Below are 13,670 nucleotides of genomic sequence, written 5' to 3' on the forward strand. Positions count from 1 at the left end.
TTTCTTAAACAAAATTAGTTTTATGGTTTAAATTTATGAATTTCTTTTATCGTCAATACTCTAGTGTATTTACTGACTGTCCATAACCAAATAATCAATAAATGGTTAATAATTAGTAAACATTAGTCAGTTTATTTGTAAATTTAAAAAATTACTAGATGCGCGCGAAAATTTAAATCGTCGACACTAAAATTTCTATATCACCATCAGAGTTTAAAATGGCTGCGTTTTCTTCGGTTTTATTTTTATTATTATTCAGTACAATGTCTGGGTGCCAATTGTTGCCAGTGGAAATTATACTTTGAAATAATAAATGTCTATTTTTTTTTATTCAAAATGTGGATCACTATAACCCCGAAGTACGTATCATCAAAAACTATAATTATTATCATTAAAAATTTAAATATATTTTATCATGAGTGCGAATGTATTTGACAATTGGCAATTTCTCAAATTTTGTAATGAATAAATAAAATGTAAGTCGACTAAAAATTCAAAAATATGACACTGAAATTAGCCGACGTCTAGTAATTTCTGAATTTTAGTAAAAATGATAATTTTAAAAAATTGTACTTATAGTTTTTTGCAGTTTCTATATGTGCATATTTTTATTTATTTATTTATTATTTTTTTTTTTAATTAAATTGTTAGAAAAAAAACTCGAAAATTTTTTATTATCTGCTAACTTAAGGATCATTTAAAAATACGTATTAAGATAATTGGATAATCAGTACGCGCATTTTTAAAATTTATTTATTTCTTAATGTCTCCAGGTTGAAAAAAGGATTAGAAATAGTAGCGCAACTTGACAATGTTAAATTTCGCCAACTGGTTAATCATATTTGTCAAGGATTGTACACAGGAAATGAAAAAATATTTAGCGAAGATGAAGAAGATAAATTAATGACGTCACTTAATTTAAAAAAGGATAATTTAAGTTTGCTACTGGATACTATTACATTTATTTACTCACAAGCTGCATTCAGTATTATTGAACCAGCGCAGATGGAAAGTTGTATGAATGATAAATTTTCATTATCAGAAGATAAAATATCAATATTTGTTAATGCCTGGAGTACTTATTCTAAACAAATAATTGATACATTACGTCGTAAATCTGTTTTTCCTAATCGAGTAATTAATTTATTTATTTATTTATATACATATATATATATTTTTTGTAACAGATTTTAAAATAAGAATTTTATTTAAAATAATTTCAGATTGAAGATATAAATTGGAGTTTTAATATCCAAGCATCGTCACCAGAACACGCTGCTGACAGTAAACCAGTACTATTATTACAATTAAATATGAGTGATGAATCTAAACCACTTACTGTTGAAATGGACAAGTCAAGTTTGTCGGATTTATATGAAAATTTAGAAAAAATTCAAAGCCAACTCGACGCGCTTAAATAAATCGGTAATATTTTACTTGTATATATTTATTTTTTAAATTCTATAATTATAATTTAAAATAAATAATTTTAATACTTAGAGAAATAATTAATCAGGTATTAATTAAATTATTTATTTATTTGTTCATAAAGTAGAGCATACAATTTATCGTTGATGCTGATACTTTTGAATGTTACCCAAAAACGGTGAATTTCTTGACAATACTGAATTATTCGATGATGAGTTTCTTGATAAACGAGTATCTGATAATTCAAATTCCGCGTCTTTGTTACAATTGTCGGGTACTTTATCTTTAAGCGGGGCGGTTTCAAAAATTCGTGAAGACTCTCTGGCAAATAGCTTTGCTCTCCAAACAATTAATACAACTGCCAAAATCATTAGAAATAGAATAAATGTCGTTACTGCACCAACAATCCATCCCAGTCGTTCATCTTCTACAAAAAACCATTAATATTTTTGTATTATTCCATTTTTGGTTTAAAAATAATTTAGATTTTACGAGTTCTCATTAAATCAACGGTCTTATTTTTTTAACATGCAATTTTAAATCTACATTTACTTCAATGGCTCTATTTATATCCATTTAGATTTTCCTAGATCTAAAATTTAATCAACACTGACCCCATGAAATTTTATTAAAACTATTTTTTTTTTCTAATATAGAATTTTATCGCAATTGAAAATTATTTTTCCCGCGTAAAAAATTGAAATAAATAAATAAAAATACCTGTGTGTTTAATCACCAGTATCAATGACGAATTCCCTAGTATAAAATCACCTTTGTCCGTATTAATAATAAATTTACAGGTCCACAATCCTAGATCACTGGCATCCGGTTTAAATTGTATCATACAAATTCCTGAAGTATGATTCATTAACACGCCTTGCCTATTTAGTTTTTAATTTTCTTACTATCGCACACTTATTGCTCAAAACATTTAATAACATTAAAAACTATTACTCACTCATTAATCTTTAGAACTATCATCAATAAATTTAAAAAATAATAAATATAGATTAATAATTAATTAGTTACCTTAATTTATGAGTTACATTCATTCGTTTACTTTTATCTTTTAAATCATGAATCCACTGGCACTTAGTGTCTGATGGCAGTGGATAAAGTTTGCAAGCCAGTGTGACAACTTCATGGGTATTTGTTATCATTGCAACTCTAGCTGGTTCTAAAATATATATACATACATATATATATATATATATATATATATATATATATATATATATATATATATTAGACTGTGTCAAATAAAATTGATATTTTTTGTTCCCATACGAAAATTACGTCGAACGCAACATAAAAAAATTGAGTACCAAGTTGGGCCATCCAGCTCACTCACAAAACGCGCGCTCATTCAAATAAGAATTTACATTTAAAAAACACAGGAATTTTTTTTTAACTTTGAAATTTCATAGCTCATTAACATCAATAAATTCAAACGACTATAATTTTTTTTTTTTTTTTTTTTTTGTAAAGAATTCAATGCTCTACAAAAAAGATCTCTTATAATTTTTCGATAAATTTAACCGTTCAAATGTTATTTAAACTTACATTTAAATTTACGGTAAATTTTTCGTTTTTTTTTTACTTTTTCAGCAAAACTATCAGTCTTATCGGAAAATGTCATAGGGCCTTTTTTGTAGATCATTTTATTCGCAATCAAAGTATGTTAATTTATAATTTTTGAATCTGATATTTAAAAAATTACAGGTTTTACAAATTAATTATTTCGGAAAAAAAAAAAATTTTTGTGACAAAGTAACTTTTGAACGATTAAATTTATCAAAAAAATATAAGAGACTTTCTTTGTAGAGCGTTCGATTCTCTACATAAATATGTAATGGTCGTTTGAATTTATTGATCCGTCAACGAGTTATTAAATTTCAAAGTTAAAAATAATTCCTACGTAATTTAAATGAAAAATCTGATTCAAGTGAGCACGCGTTTTGTATTTGGTACACAATTTTTTTATGTTACGTTTAATTTAATTTTCTTATGATATCGATTTTATTTGACACAGTCTAATAAATATATTCAGTTGCAATAAATTATTAAAATGAATAAATAAATATAAATGAATTATTTCATACCTTATATAATTTAACAAAGAATATTTAATGCTAGAAAATGTATTCCCACGTGCAGTGCAGTGACGAAGCGTGATAACGTGCTCAATTCGATGAAATACTGTCACTTTCATTAATCAATAATAAAAAATGGACAATGGTTTAATATAAACAAATCTATATTTTATTTTTTTATTTTATATTTATTTATTTATATGTATAATTATTAATACTTTAACATAACTTAATATTAATTATATTGCACTAATATTTTAAAATAAAATAAAATTCATTATTCATTACGATTACTAATAATTGATAATAAATAAATTAAGGCACATTGTTAATGAAAATTATATCTCCTGGAATTTGTACATTTTTAAAAATATTTTTAGCCTCTTATTTATTTAAATAAATTATTAAAAAAATCTTGTTAAATTGTTAATTAGTCGCTTAAATTAAATATTAAAAAAACAATGTCAGACTAAATGATCTAATTTAAAATTAATATTTAACTAAAATAAACACTTATTTAAATAATAAATGATAACTTAAAAGTATTAAAATATAAGCGAAAAAATCATGCATGACATTTAGTGAAACATATATTAATATTTTAAATTAATCTCAATAATTACACTCAATATAATAATTGATAAATGCAATTAAATAATCATTAAATAATTAATATAATATCTTTGAGCGTTTTGTTCATGATTACAATCTATATAAAATATTAATAACGATAATAGGTAATTATTATTATTATCATCATTTAAAAAAAAGGTATTTTTTTTATTGACTATAGTGCATTTCCACCACCACGTCACGAGCAGTAGAAATAGTCTTGAACCATTAAAAGAGTGGGAACAAATGATAATCATTTATTTTAAAGATTTATCATTGATACCTGGTTCAAGGAGACTAAGCTTTGCCGGTGGTGCGTTCATATAATTATCCATTCCGTGAACTTTGACACCACAGGTCCACAGGCCCTGTTGTTCAGCCAACGCGTGGCTTAATCTGACACTGCAGTCTCGTCCAGCTGGACTAACTGGTGTAAATTGTTTGACAACGACAGTTGTATTTGAATTAACTGGCGTCAATGACCATCTGCATTGTTCAACTGCTGATGACACAACGCATCGTAAATAAACACTGCTACCCGACGATATCTGTATGTCTTGCAACAGTTCCGAAAATTCAACTTTCTCTTTAAAATAAAATTTATAATTATTTTATAAAATATTTATTTTATATCGCGTCACTTATTACAAAAGGATGTCCTGTCAAAAAAATCCACATGGGAATCCATCGGAATCCATAAAAGAAACTATGGATTTTTGTAAGAATCCATCGAAAAATATATAAGTGTATGGATTTATATGAAAATGGGAAATCCATATAGGAAACTACTGTGGGTACCTGGATTCCCATTTTGACATGATGTAGATTCTCATAGAAAATTGAGGTAAAAATCCACATGGGATTCCATACGATTCTCATAGGAGTCAATGTGAGAGTCTATATTGCGATCTATGCTGGATTCCTACAGAAAACCATACGGAAATCCATCCAAAAACGTCATGTGAGAACCCACTGAAGAATCTAGGCTGGATTTCAATATGAATTTTTTTGATAGGGACTTAAATTCTTATACACCCTTTTGGCTTACCACTAAGTAAAACCAAAAGGGCGTATAATTTTTTTTAATTGCTAATCATATCGTAGACTTATTCTAAAGCTGGAAATTTGAAAAAAAATCTTTAGCTATAAGTCCACAAAATGATTGGCACTGAAAAAAAATTACGCTCTTTCGGAATTAGTAACGTGAATATTTAAATATAATTTATTAATTACCTTTATTGTAAACAATTATTTTAGCAAAAGCTGAAGTAATTATTAGATTATTTGAAGACGTTGCTTGACAAGCCCAGTAGCCCTGATCTTCAGTACTTATTTCCGGAATATTGAGACTACAATTATTTCCTAAACTACCGTAACTTGGAAATGTATTTTTAGCAACAACTTCCACGTCATTTGACAGTGATTTCCATAGCCATGTACATTTTTCTAAACGGCTATTCGCTGTACACTTGAGTAGCTGATGACTTGATACCAACACCGATTTATTTTGCGGTGATTCAGTGAAATTTATTTTTGCTTTAACATAAAAAAAAAAAAAATTAATATTCAGGTCGTTTACCTCAATAACGTTTTTTTTTTGTGTCAAGAAAATAAAAAATAAAAAAAGGAAAAATAGTTTGCATATTTACCTGAAGGTAAAAGTGTAAGTTTAGCGGGAGCAGCCTCATGAAGCCGACCAGAGGATGTTAATCTTACGCCACAAGTCCAAAGACCCTCCTCTTCATACAATACATTTTTAAATCTGACTGAACAGTCATGCTTGTTATCGTCATTTGGCACAAAATTTTTTATGACCATGGGCTCTTTACTGGAATTGAGGGGTTTCCAAGACCACTCGCATTGTACGACCGGTTTGTTCACCAGGCATCTGAGCAGGGCAGATTCCCCTGCGGCTGCCTGGATACCTTGCGAAAGCTGTATGAATTCCACTGGAATTTATGAGCAAATTCCATAAATAGCTGTTGTCTTGTAAAATATGCCAATTATTTGATGATACTAAAGGGATAATGAAACCAAACCTACCTTCTGACACGAAAAATTTTATTGGTTTTGTCTGAATAAAACTGCTGCTCGTGTCAGTGTCGCTTTGAACTCCACATGTCCACAGTCCCTCTTGCTCCGGCAGCACGTTTTTGAATTTAATACTGCAGTCGGTCTTGTTTACTCCGAATGACGGAAACTTTTTTACTTCTATGTTCCAGACTTTTGTCTGATTTAATAACCGCCACGACCACTGACACTCGCTCACCGGCTTTTCTGTACGACATATTATTTGGGCTGATGAATCAGCCGCTGCCTCTATTGCATCATCCGTCTCAGTAAATATTATTGGTTCTTCTGTAATAAATTTATTCGTTATATTTATATATTTTTCGTTACAACAGCTGAAAAAACAAATTCATTTTCGGTTAATTTTCATGATACAGAATATTTAAATTTCGTCTGACAGCCAGAGTGCAAGAAATTTCTAAAAAAATTCATCCAACTAAAATTTATCGTTCGTGAAAATTTTAAATGTTCCCATTTCTAAACTAATTGATCGACAAATATTATACTCCATATATATATATATATATATATATATATATATATATATATATATATATATATATATATATATATATATATATATATAAATTTTATACCCAACAAATAATTTAAATAAGAATTATTTATAACGCGAATTTCAAATTAATTGTAATTAAAATTTTTTTAAATATCGACAATTTTTGAACTTTCAAAAACTGTTTGAGTTCGTAAACAGTAGAAAGTTTTGGGGCAGGCCCACTGAGTCAACCGTTTTACAGTTTTTTTTTTTATTTTTAAGAACTTGGTATCTGAAGGATGAGTGAATTTATTTTTAAATAATTAATTTGACTGATTGTTTGTAATGAAATGTTATTAGATAAATAAACACTGACCAGATTTATGAGTAGCAATATCCAATTTGGCAGGTAAAGTACTGACAAAAGTAGCATTAATGTTAGCGCGTGCAGCGCATGTCCAGTATCCAATTTGTTCATATTTAGTATTTGTAAATCTAACAGAACAATCATTACTATTATTACCAAAAGCCGGAAATTGTCTTACAGGTAATGATTGTGTGCTGGCGGAGGTTGGCGGGGAAAAAACAGCTTCTGTTGAAACCTGTAGAATTTCACGTGTCGTTTCGTTGGAATTTAAAGGGTTGATGTCCGGAAGAGGTAAATTTACCGGTGGTAGTGGCTGCCAGGACCACTGGCAGTCAACGACTGGATGTGCTGTTCGACATGTTAATAACACAGACGTTCCCAAAGCCGTCTCAGTGTGCTGAGGAACGTCCACAAAAATTACCGAACTTGAGTTATTATCAGCATGATCACTAACATCAGGTGGTGGAAATTGTGATGCAAATTCATTCGTTCCCTCCACCTCTTCGGTAACATTTGCTGACGGAGTTGTGCCGTTGAAGTAAATCGACACATCTGCTGATCTTTCACTGGATCTTCCTAGTGAAAACAACCAAAACCAATAAAACTTTAAATAATTAATTATGCTGATAATATTATACAGGAAGTTGATTTATTGTCACGTACGCAACAGTCGCACTGTTTATTTTATTACAGCCTACATAATGCAATACTTTCTATGTTATACACCCAGTTATATGACCTATTGATATACAATTCAAATTTACAAATATATATCATTCATTACAATTTTTACTTTTTTTTTTATTTAAAAAAAAATAACAAATTATTTGATCAAATTAATTAATTTAATTTAATTTTTTTTTTATTAAATTCCTGAGAGATTAGTAGTCTTTTAAAATGGTCAGGAACCAGTCCTGTCAAAATAAAACTTTGAAAAATTTATATATGTATATATATTAAAAATAAGAATGTGATATCTGATATATTCAAGATTAAAATCTTAAATATCTTAAGTGGTTGTTGCACTACACGTGTATATTAATATAAATATATATATAAGTAATTTGTATTATTTACATAAATCTCTAGGTCACGGTTTGTGATTGTAAAAGTTCGCTAACTTGTTTATTATTATTATTATACATGGACATTATTAATCAAGTGTCAATGCCACTTGGTATTCATAATTTTAAAATATATGTTAAATGAAAGTGAATCACTTGATTACTCATTTTATTTTTTTATTGACAAAAATATGAGTTATATAATTTGATCAACCTATATTTTAATTATAGCGCTAATTTAAAAAATTTATAAAATAAAATAATAAATTTTTATGATCCCGGAGTTAACAATTTTTGGATTTTTTTTTCAACAAATCAATTACAAAAACAAAAAAAAAAAACTAAAAATATGCACATGTAGAAAATTTTAAAAACTATAAGTGCAATTTTTTCAAATATTTTTTTTTTTTATTGAAATAGAAATAAAAAATTTCCAAAGCCCAATTTAAAAAAATTGTAAATATTTAAATTATAAAAAAAAAAAATAAGTCTACTTGGAATAATTAAGGAACAAAAAATAAAGTGGCTCAATTAAGTGAACCAATAAAAATAAAGCAGGTATAAATTATAAATAATGTATTTGTATTAGATTGCATAATAATTTATATTGTCTAAACTATTAAGTATAGATGAATTTAAAATAAATTCCAAGTCTCTGAGAATGCACTAGCGTGTATCCTGTATATTACGTAAGCAATAAATTAGTAGTTTTAACTCAAGTAACTTAATAACGATGTAAATGTCCATTGCAACTTGGCATTGGACATTTTATTTTATTGTATTACTTATTTTTATCTATATTTTAATGGATCCTAATAATTGTTTTCATCTTTCTCTGAAATAGTCCGCAGGCCGGTCATAAAAAATAATTCAATGAATAACAAAAACCAAAATAATAATAAGTAAAATAGTCTTCCATAAGTGCTGATATTCTCTAGCATAAAGTTAAATAATAAGAATTGTTTATAATTATTATCAAGGCAGAAAAGTACTTGACGATACCAAGTGCGTCAGTGCTATTGACATTTTAATTATTATAATAATTTAAAAACAAACAAGTGTTTTCTGACAATTCTATGTGCGTCAATGAAAAAAAAAATATATTTTTAATAATAAACATTTCACTTAATCAGCAAAATATCGACACTTTAAATCAATAAAATATTATTATTATTAATTTAATAAATAAATATTAATATTAATAGTACGCATGATTACAATTAAATAAAAATACTAATACTAAAAAAAAAAAAAAAAGAAAAAAAAATAAATAAATCTGAGTAAAAAAAAAACTGATGAAATAATGAATCAACTTACCGTATATCGTATTAATATAAATAATTATCAAAACGATTAAAAAATTATTGAATAACATTTCCATTCGTATCTTGTTGTAATTGCGACCACGTGTATGCCAACACTTAGTCGTTTTCAATCGATGCCGGGTCGTGGAAGGTCATCCACACAGATTTTCATTCACTTAAAATATTATATTTTTCGTTAATGTTTATTTTATCTTATTATCAATTATTTGAATTACACTGCGAAATTTATTTATATCTTAGATAATTATTTAAATAACTTATCGCGAAAATTATTAATCACCGCTAATTTATCACAAATTAAATCATTATTGTTAATCATTTATTTTACCGTCAGTACATTTAAAAACGTCATTGTTCATTTTTTAACAAATTTATTTATTTATTATTTTCACTTAATTAATATTATTTTCCAGTTTACAAGTTACTCAACTAATTAACAATATTATTGTTATTTTTTATTAATATCTAATAACATAAAGTTACAAATGATCTCGGTTGCGCCGGTTAATGAAACGAAATCGTGCGGAACGTGTTCTGGCTGGTAATGGACTGTGAGTGAGTATATTTGCCGTCGACCAGGTATCCGTTCTCCACTTCCTCTTCTTTACTACCTCTTCTTCTTCTTCTTCTTCTTCTTCTTCTTCTTCTTCTTGGTCTCAGTCTTATGCTATTTTCCTTTAACGTCTTCTCCTTACCTTTTTATTTATTCCTTTGTCTTTTTCGTTACACTCGTATTTATTTCACCTTCAACCATCTCACAATAAACTTACGTCGCTTCTTATTGTTCTTATATTATTATTATTATCAATAAAAATTAACTAAAAGATGTATCATTGTATCACTTGTATTCATTGTTTTACACCAACTTGATAATGTTTTACCATACCCATTTCTGTCATTACTCATCACCAGCATGTCGCACGTTCTATTTTCCCATTTATATTTTTCAACGCCTCGGTGACAGTCACATCAATAATTACTATTTAAATAACAATAATTAAATTTTTAAAAATACTCAGCACTGAAAAAAATTATACAGAAATTAACAGACGATCAACAATTTTAAGATTTTTTTTTAATAAATCAACTCCAAAAAAAAAGAAAACTAAAAATATGCACATGTAGAAAATTTAAAAAACTATAGGTGCAATTTTTCAAAATATCTTTTTTTTCATTATTTATAGTTTTAAAAAGAATCCAAAAATTATAAAACATCAGCTGGCTCCAGAATCATGGAAAAATATTTTTGATTCGAGTATTAAATTTATTTCACGATAAATTTGTCGATAGTCATCAATCCAATGACTCGTAATTCAATCCAATTTAATAATAATGATAAATAAAATAGTTTGTGTAACATCAAATATATCAGTAAAAGTCGAGGTTGTGAGTAAAAGCTGGTCGGTTACGATAACTTTGTTTATGTCGCGGTTGTCTTCGTTATCGTCGACGTCAACGTCAACGTTGTTGTCATTATGGTGGTTGTGATATGAGCAAGACCAACCCCGACCTAGACTGCGCACTCTCACATTTATAACGAGAGATGCGTAGTAACTCAGTCCTCTTGGCCGTCGTCTTGGTCTTGGTCTTGGTCTTGATCTTAGTCTTGGTCTCGTGATTTAATTTCATTTCTTTCCATGTACTACCGGCTACCATACCTCGATACGATGTACCACGTACTTGTGGGGGGCTTGAGGAATTCGCTTGAGGTATTCGATTGGTATTCCGATGGTAATAGCCAGGCGGGGAGATTCCCAGCAATTGAGGAGCAATAGGATCTGCGCTATTTTCTTCGGGTTCAAGATCACCTTTTACTTTTGTTGCTTTATTTACACAGCCTTTCGACAAATACTTTATTTTATTTATTATTATTAAACATCATTAATTATTTGTTTAATAAATTCACTAAAAAATCGGGAGTAAATTCGGAGTGATTACAAATTTTATTTAAATCCTAATTCATTCGGATCTGGATTTTATTTCACTCAAATTTGGAGTAAATTTCATTCCCAGGGGATTAAATAAATTAGTCATCTGGTCTGCATTTACTCCGGATTTAATCCGCGTTCACTTCGAAAATTTTTTGCAGTGTACTTATCTCTACGAAAATAAATGAACTATATAAAGTGAAAAACGACGAGTAATATAACGATAAAGTGATCCGTAAATACTATCATTCTAAATAATAATTTTTTTTATTTATAATTAAAACGTCAATAATTACAAATACAATAAAAATTGATATCTGAACTTTAAAAACCGTAACTGAAACTTAAAAAATTTATGACACATTTTATAAAATTTATTTTTTGTAATTCAAAAATTCCCAGCGACGCCCAGGTTCCGGGTTATAATTTCAAACTAATTTTTTTCTGTCTATTGATATCGATTTATTTATTTTTATTTTTGGTATTGATTGGATTTCTTCCGTATCGCAGGTACTTTAGGTACGACGGGTTGCATTCCAAGTCATGTGTGACTCATTCTACGGTAATTCCACCATCTCATCCTTGTTCCGTAAGCCGTTGAATTTTTCTACCTTGTATTTATGTAATAAAAAAATACATATATTTTTTTTACATTAATGGGATTTCAAGATAAATATTTGAGTATATTTTTTGGTGACATTGTCTAAGTGTCATTGATTCTTTGGCCTTATCCTTAAGACTATTTTTTTGGTATTGAATTATACTAATTTATAATAATAATAATCGTTGTTGTTGTTATTATTATTAATATTAATATTAGTATTATTATTGATGTTTAGTTTTACGAAGGGTATATGCTGTGTTGAAAGAGTTTTTGTTTAAATATTCGTATCACGGTATAATGCGTGTTTGGTAAAATGACAAGGACGTTTAATATTGTCGTTTAGATTACGTCGGAAATTTTTTTTCAACCTTGTTACTCCTTGAACCGTTAAAAATTTATTATTAATAAACGACAAATAATTATTATTTATTTAACATTGAATCAAAATATATACCCGGTCCGACCACAAAAACTCAAAAGTATCAACTCATTCACCAATAAAAAATCATATTTATTATATTTATAAATATAACTTTTAATTTATCCTTTGATTCATGCAAACAATGGAAAATTTTTATAATTACATGGAAAAAAAATTGAATGGATATTACACAATAATTATATTGTTAATAATTATATTGATCATCATCTTTTATGCGGATGTTGCTGATAATTAAGTAGAATATTGATAGCGACAATATTGATATTTTTTAAAAATTGATTCCTGATATTAATTACCGTGTATTTAAGTTTATGTTCCACGAGATTTATCCTTCATATTAAAAGTTATTCCAATCAATGTGACATCTATGACAACATCAGCCGAAGGTTCTTTTCTACAATAATAAATTACATGTGCAATAAATTTATATTAATTTAATTATAAATATTTTATTTTATTGAATACTTGCCATTTTTTTAATTTTCAATCCATGAGAAAAATGAAATTCATTGAATATGTTATTTAATTATTATGAATAATCGATAAATAATTTAAAAAAAAAAATTCTATTTAAAGAAATTTAATTAAATATCAGTGCCTGGTACCTGGTACCTGGTAGCGGGAACCATTCAATTGATGATTTTTTCGTGTTCATAAATCTATTTATTCAGTACACGGAAAAAAATGAACTATATAAATTAAGAAGTGAAAAATAATATAATAATAAAGTGATCAGTAAATACTATCATTCTGAATAGTAATTCTTTAATTTATAAATTAAAACGTAAATAATTATAGAATGAATATTAAAATTTATTGTCTATGCAAGAAAAATTATTATTTTAACTTTAAAAATCGTAAGTGATACTTAGAAAATTGACGACACTTATTATAAAATTTATTATTTGGAACATTAAAATTCCCCATATTGGCACCCGGGTTCCGGGTTATAATTTCAAAAATGACTTTTTAAAGTTTATTTTTTTCCGTGTACTATTATGTATCATTTTATTTTTTTTTCTTCTTTTATTCTTTTATATTTGCACGCATGAAACAAAGAGAAGCGTAAAGTTTAATGTTTTTTTAAAAAAAGTTGAGATAATTGATGAGTTGGCAAATAAAATGAATCACATTGTGAGAAATGTAAAAAATATGTCTGCTGTAAGATATTGACAATATAAATAATGACTTCAATAATTATAATATATACAACACTTTCTTATATTAAGATTCTATCTATT

General features: G+C 27.2%; 2 protein-coding genes across 5 annotated transcripts; one reads left to right on the plus strand and one right to left on the minus strand.

Annotated features, from left to right (window-relative positions):
• The first annotated feature begins 259 nt into the window (after window positions 1-259).
• On the plus strand, window positions 260-12,088 carry LOC103574394 (COMM domain-containing protein 10). Of its 4 annotated transcripts, none has more exons than XM_008553846.3 (4): window positions 260-359; window positions 774-1,134; window positions 1,224-1,425; window positions 11,894-12,088. In XM_008553846.3, exons 1-3 carry the CDS (start codon window positions 337-339, stop codon window positions 1,419-1,421), a joined length of 582 nt encoding a protein of 193 aa, XP_008552068.1. In that variant the 5' UTR covers window positions 260-336; the 3' UTR covers window positions 1,422-1,425; window positions 11,894-12,088. The 4 variants fall into 4 exon arrangements, with proteins under 4 accessions (XP_008552068.1, XP_008552071.1, XP_053596595.1 ...); XM_008553849.3 differs by lacking the exon at window positions 11,894-12,088 and adding an exon at window positions 7,247-7,304; XM_053740620.1 differs by lacking the exon at window positions 11,894-12,088 and adding an exon at window positions 4,315-4,333.
• On the minus strand, window positions 1,448-10,544 carry LOC103574414 (uncharacterized). The gene is made up of 9 exons (XM_008553858.2): window positions 9,448-10,544; window positions 7,076-7,642; window positions 6,177-6,491; window positions 5,783-6,082; window positions 5,367-5,669; window positions 4,417-4,719; window positions 2,458-2,605; window positions 2,149-2,309; window positions 1,448-1,855 (listed from the first exon to the last, which is right to left on the minus strand). The coding sequence occupies exons 1-9, from the start codon at window positions 9,509-9,511 to the stop codon at window positions 1,566-1,568; spliced, it is 2,451 nt and encodes an 816-aa protein (XP_008552080.1). The 5' UTR covers window positions 9,512-10,544; the 3' UTR covers window positions 1,448-1,565.
• Window positions 12,089-13,670: the final 1,582 nt, after the last annotated feature.

Source organism: Microplitis demolitor, chromosome 7 (genome assembly GCF_026212275.2).
Source record: "Microplitis demolitor isolate Queensland-Clemson2020A chromosome 7, iyMicDemo2.1a, whole genome shotgun sequence".
Lineage (NCBI taxonomy): Eukaryota > Metazoa > Arthropoda > Insecta > Hymenoptera > Braconidae > Microplitis > Microplitis demolitor.

What these genes read in the sequence shown, in the direction of transcription:
- LOC103574394 (XM_008553846.3), top strand. Translation starts at nt 337, where the DNA reads ATGTGGATCACTATAACCCCGAA. An exon ending in TGGATCACTATAACCCCGAA is followed by an intron (nt 360 to 773) that starts GTACGTATCATC and finishes TAATGTCTCCAG; the next exon opens with GTTGAAAAAAGGATTAGAAA. An exon ending in AATCTGTTTTTCCTAATCGA is followed by an intron (nt 1,135 to 1,223) that starts GTAATTAATTTA and finishes AAATAATTTCAG; the next exon opens with ATTGAAGATATAAATTGGAG.
- LOC103574414 (XM_008553858.2), bottom strand. Translation starts at nt 9,511, where the DNA reads ATGGAAATGTTATTCAATAATTTTTTAATCGTTTTGATAATTATTTAT. An exon ending in AAAATTTTTCGTGTCAGAAG is followed by an intron (nt 6,083 to 6,176) that starts GTAGGTTTGGTT and finishes CATAAATTCCAG; the next exon opens with TGGAATTCATACAGCTTTCG. An exon ending in ACTTACACTTTTACCTTCAG is followed by an intron (nt 5,670 to 5,782) that starts GTAAATATGCAA and finishes TTTATGTTAAAG; the next exon opens with CAAAAATAAATTTCACTGAA.